The following is a 15,612-nucleotide window of genomic DNA, read 5'->3' as shown; positions in this document are numbered from 1 at the left end:
ATTTTGTTTATGTTGCTAATTCGTTCTTTTCTCGTCAAGGCTTTTGTAGTTGGATAATTTAAGCCTACATGGGTAGGCCTAGTTAGTTACCTACTCGTTGGTGGTAAGCTTTTTTATAGTCGGATGGGCTCATGTGGTTTGTGAAAATATCCGATCGTGAAACTAAACCACAGTCAGGTTACTGACTAGGGTAGGCCTACCTTCCTGCTGCCTTACTTTTTCCATTACCGGTGACGTACAATTAAGGCCCTGAGACCTAATTCTTTCTAACATTTATACCCGATGATTGTATCACTGCTATCTTTCAGTGGGCCAACGAGTTGTTGTTTGTGGAATCTGGATTTGAACATAATTTGTATTGTGAATTTTTAACTATTAACTTTGACGTGGAGGAAGTTTTAAAAAATAGAACAATCTACTGTTCGGATAATTATCATTTAATTATCTAGCTCTACCGCTGAAAATGGATCCAATATGATCCTTAGTCTTAGGATACCGGCACAAGACATGAACGGCGTAAATTAAGCAAGATAAGTAAACTGTAGGCCTTATGTACAAATACGAGTAGAGTATATTAATCGATTAGTTTATGTGTTCGCCACAGTATTTAGGGGCAGCACTAGACGATTGAGATTTGACGGAGCTGTGGCATGCGAGCAGTAAATTCATCCGCGATCCTATTATCTAACCCTCACAATTAGATATTAGTCAATAGCCCTAGGTCGTAAATCTAATTTTTATTTAAAATAAACATTAAAACATCGATCAAAACGGGTTTTCAACTGACGTGGACTGAAAATCAATTTCGTTCAATAAAATATCTACATTTATGTTTGCATTTGATACTGTAGACTGCGGAATTTCTCCACAATCGTTCAATCGAGTGCTAGTCTTTGACACGATCAGATGGCGTTTTCTCGAGCTCTTCAGCTTTTGCTGTGTTTCCTGGCGATCCTGGCGGTTTTGTGGCGCGGTGTTTTTCGGAGTGGTGGCGTGGCGCCGGTGGCAGTGGATGGAGTTATGTGTGCGGTGGATGGAGTTGTGTGCGCGGTGTGTGCAAGCGGAGTGGACGGAGTCGTGTGCCCGGTGTGTGCAAGAGGAGTGAATGGAGTTTATATGTGTCGTATGAATGTGTGGTATATTTTATATCTTATTTTTTTCGTTATTTTTCTATATTATTTTTGTTTTTTCATTTTTTTTTCTTTCATTTCATTCGTCCCTCACCCCCACCCCCGCCCTCTCAATCTCAGGGTTTCAACTGGCAGCGGCGGAGTCGGAGTTCTCTAATGTGGCCTCGATCCAGCTAGTGGCGGAGTGCTGGTGATGCGGATGTTACTACGGGGTACCTGCGATCAGAATAAGATGGGGGCGGTAGCAATCTTCGACTGAGGGGGCTGTTGGATCTTTAGGTCCCCAGTTGGTCCATTCTAGTCTGAATCGGCTGGTTCATCGCCTAAGGCTACCCATTGGCATCTTGCCGATTGGGCTCCCCGTTCACCCAGTTTTTCTCTGTCATCTGGGTGCCGGTTGTCTTAGGTGGTGTGCTCAATTCTCAATTGGGTCCCCAGTTTGGTCCATTCTAGTCTGAATCGGCTGGTTTCTTCGCCTAAGGCTACCCATTGGCATCTTGCTGATTGGGCTCCCCGTTCACCCAGTTTTTCTCTCTCTTCTGGGTGCCGGTTGTCTTTTGGTGTTGATGCTTGAAGATCGGATATCCCCTGAAGCCGAAGTTGTTTGTCGCTTCCCATCTTACTCTGATTGCGGGTCCTCCGTGGTAACACCCGTGTTGTCAGCACCCCGCCACTAGCTGGGACGAGGCCACGTTAGAGAACTCCGACTCTGCCGCTGCCAGTTGGAACCCTGAGAACCGGACTTTGCTGTTATCAGCCAGAAGTTCTGTGCTGACTTCTTTCTCTCAGGTTAGATCAAATATGATGTAAAGCCGTTAAAACTATGTATTACCAGCGTCTATATGGTTGTACTTCGAATTAAGCCGTGAAACTCTGGAAATTTGATTTTTCATCCAAGGTTCTTTCCCCTTCCATCAAAATCTTTCCCAATTTTTCTTGTCGCAGCGGATGATAACGTCAATATTGTATTCGTGAACTCTGTAATCTCGAACATCTTTTGTGTACTTCAAATTCATCGTTAACTCTGTAGCTTCGATTTCTAATTCAGACCCCTCATCCTGGCCATTCATCTTTTCCCTCATCTCATCATCTTGTTAATTAATGATTATGTACTTTTTAATTTCAGCTTGATTTTATTTAGCCCACTTGGGGCAATAGTCGTATATCAGGGATTAATTTTTACTAATTCCAAAATACAGGTGTTTGATTCTCAGAAAAAAAGCCTGTTGGTGTTGATTTCTTACTAGCTCTTAGGCAAAAAAGCTCAGACATTCCGTTCAAAAAAAAAACCTGGCTTATTGTGTGGGTAAGAGGTACATGGTTTGGTTGTACTTGTACTCAGACACGAATGGAGCTGGCATAAATTTGTGGCATAATAATAGTTAATACTACTTATGATAGGGATGGTTATGAGATAATAAAAGCTTTCTCAAACCACAGTGGTCAGGCTCTGTCTGACAAACATTTTGACTTAATATATAATATGCTCTCTTCCTCTTGTCATTTCACTAGTCAGAACAAATTCCGATGGTGGGAAGTCTGGTGATACCAACATCCAGAATCCGACTCCGGGACTGAGTCCGATGGCACCCTTGGACGTTCCAACAACATCGTTACCTAGTCAACACGCGGGACAAACAACTTGGAGGATGAAGGTATCAACATATAACCGAGAAAAACTACAATAAATTTTCGGACTATTTATATAAAATAATATATTGATACATTTATAAGCATTCAGGCACTTTACAGTGTATATTTTGCTGCTTTACCCATTGCATTAATGAACTTCTCCGCGGAAAGATGTATAAAATAGTGTCTAGGGCTCTATCGAGATCTGGTGTAATATATATTTATATGGGGAAAACTATGGACTGCAGGTCTTTTAGAAACCGTGATAAGGTCTCAGCACTTTGACAAATCTAGAATAAAACAAAGCTTTAATTGATTCAAATCATTTCTTGAAAGCCACACTCTGTGCCTTGTTTTGCGCTATGATTATTGTTTAACTGACAATTATCATATATATAGCTAGGACAAATTGCTCATTAACGAATGGCTTAGATATCCACAATTAAGATGAATTCAATATTTCATGTAAGATCAAAAACTATTAATATGTAATACTGGTCCATAATATAAATGTCGTTAAACTGAAAATTTAAATATATCTGATATATGTATGAGCACATGTGAATCAGTCTCATTGACTGATCAGTATTTCCATCTCCAACTGCCGTACTTATGGCGACTGGTCATGCTCTTCAATATTGCCAAAATTTACCAAAACCTAACTGATTCAAATAATATCGAAAAGCCATACTGTGTGTCAAGTGACGCATAATAGATATTGTTTAACTGACAATTACCGTAGAATCTAAGATGAATTACTCATTAACCTATTACTTAGATATCTACAATTAAGATAAATTCAATATTTTATGTCAAATTATATTTAATTCAGGTCCATGGACATTTAAAATGTAGCTGATACATGCGTATCTGAGCGCATTTATTTATCGGTATCTAAGTGAACCTATAGTGTCTTCATACAGCTGTATTAGTTTTGATACATATTGCCAAAATCATTTCACGCAGATTTACTTCCGATCGAAGGGAGATAAAACAAATCTGTGCACAAATACATTCCTGAATTTGGAGGGGGAATTTTTCAATTTCACTGTGTATGTCAGATGGAGAGCCTTATTCTGACAGGATATCCTAAACTTAGGTCTTATTCCTCTTGCTAATAGCTCTCTTTTACTAACCCCTCTCCTTCAAACTATTTTCTAGCATCATGTCTTGCACCGCACCTGGGAGGTCCGGTCATAACAAGGTCTTTCGGTCCTTATACACAGTGTACTACTATAAAAGGGAAATAAAGGTTATATAGCAATTCGTTTAAGGGAGTTTCTAATTTACTACTAGAATTGTACTTTTATCTTAAATTCTGATGAATTGAAATAGGGACGAATTCACCACATCTGAAATTCTACTCATGTAGATTTTCAGGCTCCATGTTGATATTATTCAACTGACAATTAAGATATAGCTAGTATGATTACTAATTAATGGATCACTTAGATATCTAGAAGATTAGTTAAAATTAATTCAATTTAATGAATAAAAGTGAAAATTATTCAAAATATAGCGCAGTGGATGAGACGACTGTATCGCTCAATGTCGTCTGCGTCTAACTGGGCCACATGTGTCTGGGATCAGTTGAGTCAGTTAGGTTTTGGGGAATTCTGAATTCATCAAACATTATCAAAAGCTGTGATGCAAAAGTAGCAGTTTGAAATAGCGATCAATCTAAATTTGTACCGGATCGGAAATTCTTCTAGTGAAGAAATTTCAAGCCCCGTATAAAATATTGTCAGAGACAATTCTAATTATAGCTTGGACATTAATTGATTGATTAGGTATGAAGTTTAATTCAGCATTTTCCTATAAGGTAAAAGTGCTCAAATCCAAACCATAGGGGTTGATAGACAACTGTATAATTTGATATTGGTTGAAATATTGTCATAAACAGTTTTGATTATAGCTAGGAAATTAATTGATTGATTAGGTATCTAAGATGAAGATTATTTCAGCATCTTCATATAAGGTAAAAGTGCTCAAACCTAAACCGTAGGGGTTGATAAGAAAACTGTATAATGTAATTATTTGATATCTAAAGAATAAGGTGTGTGTCTTGTGCGAGGGATTTATTGAATCTTTTAAGGCTTTGCAGAATTCTGGATTTGTCAAGGTGTGGGAATGATTCAAGGTTGCGTGTAGGATCAGTGTGCTCTTCAGTTGTATTATCATCATTATCGAGTCATTGTATATATTAGGAGCAATAGTTTTAGAATTACTGAAATGGATTAAAATACCATTCACTGGGTCCAAATATCAACATCTATGGGTAGAAAACATCTCTTCAGTTTATTAACTGACGATGAAGTTAATTTGATAATACGGTTCAGAATATGGTTTAGCTGACAATCGAAATGTATTTAGGGCAATATTACTAGCAGGTTTACACCGTATGATGGGCCTGGGTTTCAATAAAAGCCTACTGGCCACTGGGTGTTTAACACCCAAGAAAGAGACACATCAAGAATTTCTGAAGATAGAAGGGAAAAACAGTACAAAAACGATTTGATAAGATCGATTATGCATAACTCTGGTATTCCTGGAGATGATTATAGATGCTTTAGTCTTGTTAGAAATGTTGTTAAACTATAATAATCAACCATTGCTTAGATATCTGGAATATAGATGAATTACAATATGAGTTGAATTTCATATAAATATTTTTTAATGATTGACTATTATCAAAATCTAATTACCGGTCCACATTGCTGATCTTATATGTGAATTGTATAACTTAGACGAAATTATCTCATTATTAACTTTTGGACTACATGAAAAAAAAATACCAAAGAAATGTATAACTTAGACGAAATTATCGTATTGTAAACTTTCGGACTACATGAAAAAAAAATACCTAAGAAATGTATAACTTAGACGAAATTATCTTATTGTAAACTTTCGGACTACATGAAAAAAAAAATACCAAAGAAATGTATAACTTAGACGAAATTATCTTATTGTAAACTTTCGGACTACATGAAAAAAAAAATACCAAAGAAATGTATAACTTAGACGAAATTATCTTATTGTAAACTTTCGGACTACATGAAAAAAATATAAAAGAAATGTATAACTTAGACAAAATTATCTTATTGTAAACTTTCGGACTACATGAAAAAAAAAATACCAAAGAAATGTATAACTTAGACGAAATTATCTTATTGTAAACTTTCGGACTACATAAAAAAAATACCAAAGAAATGTATTATAGAAATGTATAACTAAAGGTCAACCAACTTAGATGATCATCTCCGATAACGAACCCAGCAATCATGAAAGGTAACTTGATATATGTGGAATTATTTCAAATTATTCTAAATGTAATGGTTTGTGATAACAGGACATCATCTTTTTATGATTGCAGCTAAGTTTCAACTATCAGAAAAAGCCCAGCTTGAGATCAACTACTCGTCCAAAATCTACAAACTGGAACGGTGCACAGAAAAGGCCAGAACTGAACCCAGCAATGTTTATTACCGGTATATGTAGATTTCAGGCCTCATATGAATATCATTTAATAAGTGACTATCATCAAAATCTATTTACCGGTCCACATGGCTGATCTTTTATCTTTACTAGTCTTAAACAGTGATAAACTAGTCCTACTACTGCAATTGATTATTGGGGTTTAAATCGGCAATTGACGTCAATGAATTTTGCTTTGTGAAAAACATTGTTGCTTGTTATTTGAAATGACATGTAAATTATGATAGATCTGTCTGAAATGTTTTGCTTTCTTTACTTTGTTTCAGCCAAACTACATCTCGGAAATAATCGTCGGAAGAAGACACCCACAACGATTACTGATTGACCCATTTTCTGATGAAAACTGCAGAAGCCCAGGTGATAAGTTGAGGAGCCAGCGATGGATTAATCACTCAACGATGGATTCTTCGACAATCGGTGGTTGATTTCTATGAAACATTTTATCAGGAGCAGCAAAGACAATAGTGAATCTTATAAACACTGATTCGAGCAGCAAAACTAATAGATTAATTCATAAACACTGATTCAGGATAAACAATGTTTTAAAAGCAGCAAAGACAATAGTGTATCTTATTAGGAGCAGCATAGATAATAGTGCATCTTATAAACACTGAAATCCAGGAGCGGCGAAGACAATAGCGGACTTCCGTAGTAAAGTATTGATTTTTTACTTATCACCTTTTTCAAACCAGTCTGATGGATGATATAGTGTTTTCGAGGAAACTATTTTATGATTTGTTATGCAATGTGTGAGTCTAATAAAAGCTAAGCCCCATTAATTCAAGATATTGGTCTTCGATCCTTGGTTGATAGATAAGTCAAGTTAGGTTAGTCACTAGGGGTAAATGTAGGTGTTGAGCGCCTAGTTTGGACTCGTAGGTCTGTTCGAGTTAACGCCTAAACTGAGATATAGTTTCAACTTGATATTGTGAGTTTAATCTTCGAACTTACCATAGTTAAACATAGTCAACTGTGGCTATTTGTCTGTATAGATATCACGTAGTTAGGAAACATAGAACATAGCGTTAGACCAGTGTTGACGTACAAATATTAAGTATTTGCTGAATTGTAGATGTACTAATTTGATGTCATTGATATTTTCAAAGGCCCATGTTACCAATTTGACAAATGAATCGTAGACGTCGATTTTCACATCGACCTTTAAGCCTCCATCAATCTGTTTGATGATCATAGCTACGTATTTGAAAAAAAAGCTTTATTTGAAGGGAAACCATTATTTACATTTGAGAGGTTAAGCTAGGATTAACAAGGCATAAAGTTATAGCTAGGACTAATTTTGAACGTTTTAACATCGTTTATAGCTGTTTGAACTTCTTTTATTGTATTGGGTAAGTCCATTTCACGAGATGGCTCTCGTAAATAATCACTTAGCTTCAAATCGGGTGTATAATGATTATTAAGAAGTGGCAGTGAATCGGTAGCGCTTTTTTTAGAATGGGCCATGAACTTTACAGTGAAAAAATGCCTGCAATTGTAGATAGAGGAGTTTAAATGATACATAATACAAAATACAAGCACATAAATTAATAAATAAGAAAAAACCAATAAATAATGAATAGTAAATAATACAAAATACAAGCACATGAATAAATAGATAATATAAAAAAATAGATTAAAAATAATAAACAACAATACAAACAAACAACAAATTAATATTCTATTTACATGAAAAGGCATTTTTTCAAATATTTATCAACAAGGTTCTTCATTTATCGAACAACCTTCCCTAAGTATAGAGAAAACCCGAGATCTTTTCTGTTGTTATTCAAAGCATTCTATCGGACTCAGTTACTGTAATGAACGAAACAAATAACCATAAACCTTAACTAAATCGAAAACATTTAAAAAAATAACTGATATGATAGAATGCTTTGAATAACTGTGATGAAAGATCGACCCGTCCTTTCAACTAGCCGCGCTCAATCACTGCTGTGACTGTTGATTGTTATACTGGGGTAGACTTACTATCTAAAATCTGGTTAATACATTTTACTTTTTAGAACGAATGTAAAACAGCTATAAACTTAAGTTATTGATTAGTTCCCGATTATATTATTTATGTAATTATGTTGATGTTTTCGAAGCTGCCAGAAAAAACATCAGAATACTTAGTATTTAATGTCAAGGTGTTTGGACATCTTTAAGACAAGGCAAAGTGGACAAAATTCTAGTTTTCTAGTGAAAATAATGATTAGTTGATACTAAGATTTCCTGAGTGAATCTGTATGTCTCATCTCTAGTTTTAATGCTTTTATGTCGGAGACTGTTATTGTAACACAGTTTGCATGTTTGTAAATTAGGAACTTGCATGACGATTCATCGATTAAATAATTATTATTGTGTGAATAAAACGATGTACATTTTCATCATTCGTGTCGAAACTTTTCAGTTGTTAAGTTTTATAGCAACAATTCCACTGTGGTGCTTTTCAGTGGTTCATAAAATACTGATTTAATTAAGGCCTTGTCTAAAATAGCAGGAGCATAGAATATAAGGAGCAGTTTCTTGATAGGCTAATTTGAGGATACAGTTCTAATTGGTCAATTGTCCTAGCTTTGTTTTGATTATCGGTTTGATCTCGTCTGCGTGGGGCCTGTCATCTCTGGACAAGAAGAATTTATGATCTTTATATTGAGTTGTATTTATATCTACTATCCAAGTTGAATAATACAATTAAGAAGTTACCGAATACCTAGCTTCGCCAATCAAACCATATTTATATGAAAATACTTGATTTATCTTAAATTGTCACAAAGAAAAACCTTTATAATTTGCAGGGTTTGATCTAAGGAATAAATGCCACTTGACCTTGGGGCAAGCATATGTAATATCACTTGCCCCCTCAAAAATCAACTTGCCCTACGAGCAGTCCAATTGTGACACAATCATCCCTTGCATCAAGTGGGATAAAAGCTTTGAGACATAGAATTACACAAGCCCGGTGGACGAGTGATTATGATAACCTACATGCCCTAATGAAAATATACTTGTCCCGGGCAATTGGACTAGTGCTTAGATCAGACCCTGCTTTGTTTCAAATGTCAAATGTAACATTTGTGAAATAAGCTAGTTGATAATGTTCGAAGAAATCTCTTAAAAATGAGGAAAATTTGGCAATGTTTTTAGTTTTCTTGTAATAATTAAGATTAATTAGTTAACCTTACGCTTTCCAGAGTGAGTGAATTTGTAGGTTCAATGTTTTTATTTTGAAATGTTTTTAAATAACTCATTAAGCAGGTATAATTGTTGTGTAAGAATAAAACGACATACATGTTTGTCATTCATATAAAAACTTTTCTTCTTTAATTACGTGTATTGCAACTAAATGTATTTTCACTGTGGTAGTTATCAATGGTTCATAAAATACTATTTTCATTAAGGCCCTTATATGGATCAAAGTTTACAATTCTTTGTGAATTTTACTCATTTTCCTATTGATGCAAATTGTATAAATCAGCTGTAGTGGAAATGTATTGTAGATAAAGACTTCTAAATACCTTACATGTAACTTTTATGGTTTTAAGTTAGTACAATTTCATATAGGGTAATAGTACTATCAAAATTTGAGAAAATAAGCTAAAAGTTATATAAAAAGTTAAATATATGTGATGATATGTTAATGATATGTGAAAATAAAATGATGTAAAAAATGTAAATCAGATTGATTACTTTATCCTACGCTTTCCAGAGTATTTGGCCAGGTTTATCTCTGGTTTTAGTGCGGGGAGCCATGGACAATTGAGTCCATGGTTGGGCCATAGACTTTTTTTAGTCTATGTTTGGACCATGGGCGTATAAACCCTTGTTTATAGTTTACACGCCTATGGTGGTTGGACTAGTTGTTTTTGAAAGTCCACGTGTTTGAGGAGCTTACATCATAATTCCTCGAGCACTTCTGGCATTTTGTATAATTGTTGTATGAGAATAAATATGATTGATTTGTCCATCGTTTAGTTAAGTTTGATATAGCAAATCCTGGATTGAGGCCTATCGTTTAACTACGGATAAACTGATTTAATGAAGAAATTAAATCGATTTAAGAGTTAAACCTGAAACTCCTGTGTTTTATTCTCGCAATCTACTTCTTTTTTTCAACCGACAAAATAATCCCACCAACTGGTCCGTCGACAAGCTTAGATGCGATTATATCAATAGCACGGAACCATACGTTCCGACACTGCACATTTACGTACACTGGGCCCGTAAAAACCTTTTATTATAGGTGGTACCTAGGATACTGGGTCAAATCTTCGATTTTGGACCCCCAGCTATCGTGACGAGCCCCTGTGCTCGCAACTGGCAATGTCGTCTCAGGGCTTCCATACTATACGCAATAAACAAATTTGTATTCGAATTTATCCACCGTACCGCCATCTATCGTATAGAAAAAGAACCAATTGTGAAGCACTGCGCTGCTACATACACGTATCCAGTACAGAAATTCGCTGCAGGCAGCCAGTTTCTACTGCCGTTTAGGATTTCACCAGGTTTTCCAGACCTTTCTCTCTATTGTAAGTGAGCCCTAGTTCGTTTCCGTATTTTTAAAAGGTTTTAAAAGGTTCGATGTTACGTGTACTCAATCATAATATCAATCATCCAGTCTGAGTTAGGCCGCTACTGTTTTACTGTTTTTTTGTCTACTAAAATTTGTCGGCTAAAAATAACTCATGTTCTTTCTTCGGCTTCGACACATATTTTTGCAGGTGTGTGTTTGTGTGTGATGCCCTGGGGTCAGGGTGAGGCTGCTCGCTGCCATTAATGATATAACAATATATGTCTAAAAATCTGGGGCGCTCGAGAACTGACTGAGGCTTAGCAGTACAGCACGGACTATTTTTTTAGTGAGGGAATTGAAATAGACCCAGGGGATTGAGGTCAAAACAATTTGTAGGCCTAGTCTATAGACAGAATGGTTCGGATAGGGGATAAATTGTAGGGAGAGGGCTAGTTGAGGAGGACTGGTAGAAGGGTAGTCAGTAAATCTCTCGGATTTAGTTTCGCGATCGGACATTTTCACAAACCATATCCGATTATAAAAGCTTACCACCAACGATTAGGTAACCAACTAGGGGTAGCGGACTAGGAGAAGGGGTTAGCAGACGTACCGTTGTTTGTAGCCTACTCCAGTTAAAATATGACCTAACCAATGAAAATGTAAAGATGGCCGATATATAATATTATTAACTATTTATTTCTCGGTGTGTTTACAGATTTGTAATCGGTAGGTGGCGCTGTAATCAGTCGACAGGATGCAGGTCGGAACAGACGGAGGCACGAATCCTACGGAAACGTACTTTAACAGTAAAGGAATGTGGGTCACGTACATCCTCATCATTTTCTTCTTTCATCTCATCATTCTCAGCATCCCGTTCTTCACCGTGGCGACAGCGTGGACGCTTACCAATCTACTGCACAACGTTGTAAGTGAACGAAAAATCATGTCAGCCTCCATAAATCACCCTATGACATCATCAAATTGTCTACTAGTGATTTCATCAATAGACACTTCTAGAAAAGATGTCTGCCTCCATAAATACCCCTATGACATCATCAGATTACCTATTAGTGATTTGAACTGTAGACACTTCTACAAAAGATGTCTGCCACCATAGATCACCCTATGACATCATCAAATTGTGTACTAGTGATTTAATCTATAGACACTATAGAAAAGATGTCTGCCTCTATGAATCCCCCTATGACATCACATTACCTTCTAGCAAAAATGTATTTTAGCTAGTATTGATTCGATCTATAAACACTTCTAGCAGCCAGCCGGTAATTGAGATGTCTAACGGGCAGACGGCTCCTGATCGAGAACTGGTTGAAATGATTTTGTTCTTGTTTTGTTTGTAGTTAATGTTTTTGTATCTGCACATCGAGAAGGGAACTCCGTTTGAAACGTGCGATCAGGGTAAGAACCGCGTGTTGACCGTCTGGGAACAGTTCGACCACGGCGAGCAACTAACGGCTACAAAAAAATTCCTCACTGTCGTTCCTATTGTACTGTAAGTATCAACAACACGTGCCTTACAACTTGGGGCCAGTTCAAGTACAGTCCAGGTTTACATTTAGAATCAGTTTTAAGACCTAGTTATATAGCTCGTCTAACAACTTAAGACTAGTCTTAAGATTTAAGATTACTTTGGAGAACGCTGTAAAGTCGTTAAAACTGATGCTCAATTAAACCAGGCTGGACTGCCGCATCCTCGCTTGCCAGGGGTGTCGGTATCACTCCCGAACTCGCTTCCACCAGCAACCTGGCCTCACGAAGCGTGATTTCATTATTGGCGCTGTTGCGCGTGACGTCATATATCGATTTGCGAAATACTTCCTTGTTCGGTAAAACGTTCGCTGATTGGTCCATTTAACGGGAAAACCAACAGAAGCCTACTGTCGTTTGTTACAAGCGCTGTGATTGGTACGACCGGATTCTGGTCGGCTAGTAACGACTCCAACGACTCGTGAGGTCAAGGGGTTCGGGGAACAGCTTTAGCGTAGTGGGTTCGAATCCCTTGACGGGTGAAGATGGACTGCCGGGACTTGTTCAATAAGTTAATATCGGTCAGTCCTCACTAGCCAGGGTTTGATTGTCTCCCGCTGAACTTGACACCATCACAAACCCAACATTGTTCTATTACACTGGCCAAGATTTCTCAGGCGCACAGGTTCCCGCTCAGCGCCCACCAGTCTATATATCTAGCCAATTCGATGCGTTGTATTGATAAAGCGAATCTGCTGGTGAATAACAACTCATCTCAGAGACTGGTAGCCGCTGAGTGGTAACCAGTCCACCCAAAAAATCTAGGCGGTGTAGTAGACCGATGAAGGTCCAGGGTTGGTGTTGTTGTGAGGCAATCAAACTCTGGTAAGCGAGGGCGTATCGGTCCAAAATCTGACTGAGGATATTTTCGATGAAGAATCAATAGTTTGTTCGGGTTTTCGAAAAAAATATCTTGTTTCGTTTTCTAGATTTTTCTTGGTCGGGTTTTTGAGAATAAAGTTCATTTTCGTTTTGTAGATTTTTCCTGGCGAGTCTCTACACAAAATACGATCCGTATCACTTCACGTTGAACGCGTCGACGTTGATTCTGTTGGCGCTCGTGCCGAAATTACCGCAGCTCTACAAAAAACGATTATTCGGAATTAATAAATATTGAAGAGCGGTCGTCTGCTCGTAGTCCGCGTGACCTTCAGAACAGTTATATAGTTTACGTCGTCTGCCCCGGTTGGATTTTTTTGCGAAGCGGTTTCTGTCGGGAAGCCGCAATTTTTTTTTTTTTTAGAAGCTGAAAGTATTGTATATTTAAACGTAATGACCAAGTTTCACTGTTCTCAGTTGTGGCTGACTTAAGGAAGTTGAATTAGTTGATTTTCAATGTTTTTAACGTTACTAGGCCTGGTTGTATAGACAGGTATCAACTTGAACCCGGGGGTTTACTCAAGAATTCATTATCAATTGAGTTAGCCGCTGGGTTAACGTTAATGTTAGTCTATAAAACTGGCTTCTGGTGCCAAATTTTGAACGGGATCTCTAGAACGGGACCAAGTTTCACGGTCATCGTCCAAATGTTGTCTTAAATCTAAAGACTGGTCTTAATTCGTTATATTGGCTACGGAACTAAGATGGTCTTAGAACGGTCTTAAATTGATAGATTGCCTACGGAATTAAGATCTTAAACTGGTCTTAAAGTAGTTGAATTGGCTCTAGATCGAAGTCGATCTTAAACTGATCCCGACTGTAGAACTGGTTCCTGATTTAAACATTTAGTCAACTTAATGCGACACTAATTTGAGATACGGTGGAATTTTAAACTTTCCAATAAATTTCACTGCCTCGCTTGGTTTACAATTCTTTTTTTCGCCAGGCGCATTTGATAATAATTTCACGACTTCCATCAGAGAACTGACAGTTCAGCGCTTGCCAAACGAACCGATAGCCTCGTATATTCACATGCATGGAACTGCGGATGCCATGGAACTGATTTCATGGGATTATCACGTGCCAAATTTAGAATTTTCATACAAGTATTCCAGTTCATGCGATGATTCACCCAAATGCCCCGGTAATCACTTGCTGCTCCGTGGAAACCATTAAACAGTCCCATAAGATCCGAAGTGGCTTCTTAGCGCGCTGGGTCTATTGTAACTGATTTTGACATTCGGTTCTGTCCCTTTTGAGAATATTTTGTGTCATAAGTGTTTTGACTTTTAGTTGTTTTACTATGTTTTTATTGTGATAATTGTGAAAAGGTTGAGGAATCATGTATAGAAAAGATGGCTGCGTACATAAATCCCCTTATGATGTCATCAAATCATCTACTAGTGATTTGATCTGTGGACACTACTGGAAAAGCAGCTGGCTCTCTTCATCAGTCTTACGAGATACTTGATGATGTCATAGGGAGAATTGAGGGACCTGCGATTTCCGACCAATAATCGACAATTTGATGATGTCGTAGGGGGATGTATGGACATATTACCTGCAATAATCAATAATTAAGTTGTACCTACCCTGAAGCCCCCCTTCTATCTCTCTGTAGTTATTTCTTGAAGGTTTCGGATGAAATATTCGTGTATATTGAAATATTGTTAAGAAGATAATTTCGTTGATAATCATTTTATATGAAAGCGCGAGTTGTGAAGACAATGTACATAAGAATATAGCGAGTAATTGTGAATAAAAATTTATGGTGGTTTTGTCAGTTATTCAACAGAATTCAACCTTCTTTCTTTAATTGTTCTTCAAGTGGAGTGAGCTAGCTGAATTGTGTCAATCTCCTAAATGGAATCGAATCATGCGAACTGCTTACTCTTATCAATAGGGAGTGTTCCAAACTCCAATCAATCGAGACAGCTAACTCCATTCAATAAGGACTGCTCCAAACTCCAATAAATCAGGACAGCTAACTCAATCAATAAGGAGTGCTCCAAACAATCAATCTGCAGGAAAGGAACTCCAATCAATAGGGACTGCTCCAAAATCCAATCAGGAGTCGGCTAACTCCAATCAATAAGGACTGCTCCAAACTCCAATATCAATGTGGACTGTTTAAAACACTAGTTATAACGATGAATTGAAATCTAATCAACAATTTTCTACTTATTTTTTTAAAGAAACGATATAATTTATTTCAAAGATATAAAAATACAAAAACATTATAAAATTGATTAATTATCATTCTAAATTGGACGGTAAATCAATCTATCAGTTTATCTAACTGTTCAATATTCTAACTACAAGAATCTCCAGGTCCTTATTTCAACCGATTAAGACCGACCAGATACAGTAAACCTCGCATAACTCAAACTTGGACCAGCAAATTGTTTCGAG

General features: G+C 37.0%; 1 protein-coding gene and 1 long non-coding RNA gene across 2 annotated transcripts; both read left to right on the top strand.

The window, feature by feature from the left end:
- The first annotated feature begins 5,712 nt into the window (after window positions 1–5,712).
- On the top strand, window positions 5,713–10,172 carry LOC141911850 (uncharacterized). The gene is made up of 3 exons (XR_012620081.1): window positions 5,713–6,050; window positions 6,136–6,250; window positions 6,524–10,172. It is a non-coding gene; the product is annotated as an uncharacterized LOC141911850 (long non-coding RNA).
- Window positions 10,173–10,662: 490 nt separating this feature from the next.
- Window positions 10,663–14,991, top strand: LOC141911763 (ORM1-like protein 1). Its single transcript, XM_074802800.1, has 4 exons — window positions 10,663–10,789; window positions 11,489–11,698; window positions 12,135–12,286; window positions 13,300–14,991. The coding sequence occupies exons 2-4, from the start codon at window positions 11,528–11,530 to the stop codon at window positions 13,436–13,438; spliced, it is 462 nt and encodes a 153-aa protein (XP_074658901.1). The 5' UTR covers window positions 10,663–10,789; window positions 11,489–11,527; the 3' UTR covers window positions 13,439–14,991.
- The last annotated feature ends 621 nt before the right edge of the window (window positions 14,992–15,612 follow it).

Source organism: Tubulanus polymorphus, chromosome 10 (assembly GCF_964204645.1).
Source record: "Tubulanus polymorphus chromosome 10, tnTubPoly1.2, whole genome shotgun sequence".
In the NCBI taxonomy this organism is placed as follows: domain Eukaryota; kingdom Metazoa; phylum Nemertea; class Palaeonemertea; order Tubulaniformes; family Tubulanidae; genus Tubulanus; species Tubulanus polymorphus.
The sequence above is the reverse complement of the archived record's forward strand: the minus strand, read 5'-3'. Positions and strand labels throughout refer to the sequence as shown.

Excerpts from the sequence above, each read along its gene's own strand:
- LOC141911763 (XM_074802800.1), top strand. The coding sequence starts at position 11,528 with ATGCAGGTCGGAACAGACGGAGGCACGAATCCTACGGAAACGTACTTT. Across the intron at positions 11,699-12,134 it reads CCAATCTACTGCACAACGTT|TTAATGTTTTTGTATCTGCA; the intron begins GTAAGTGAACGA and ends TTTTGTTTGTAG. Across the intron at positions 12,287-13,299 it reads ACTGTCGTTCCTATTGTACT|ATTTTTCCTGGCGAGTCTCT; the intron begins GTAAGTATCAAC and ends TTCGTTTTGTAG.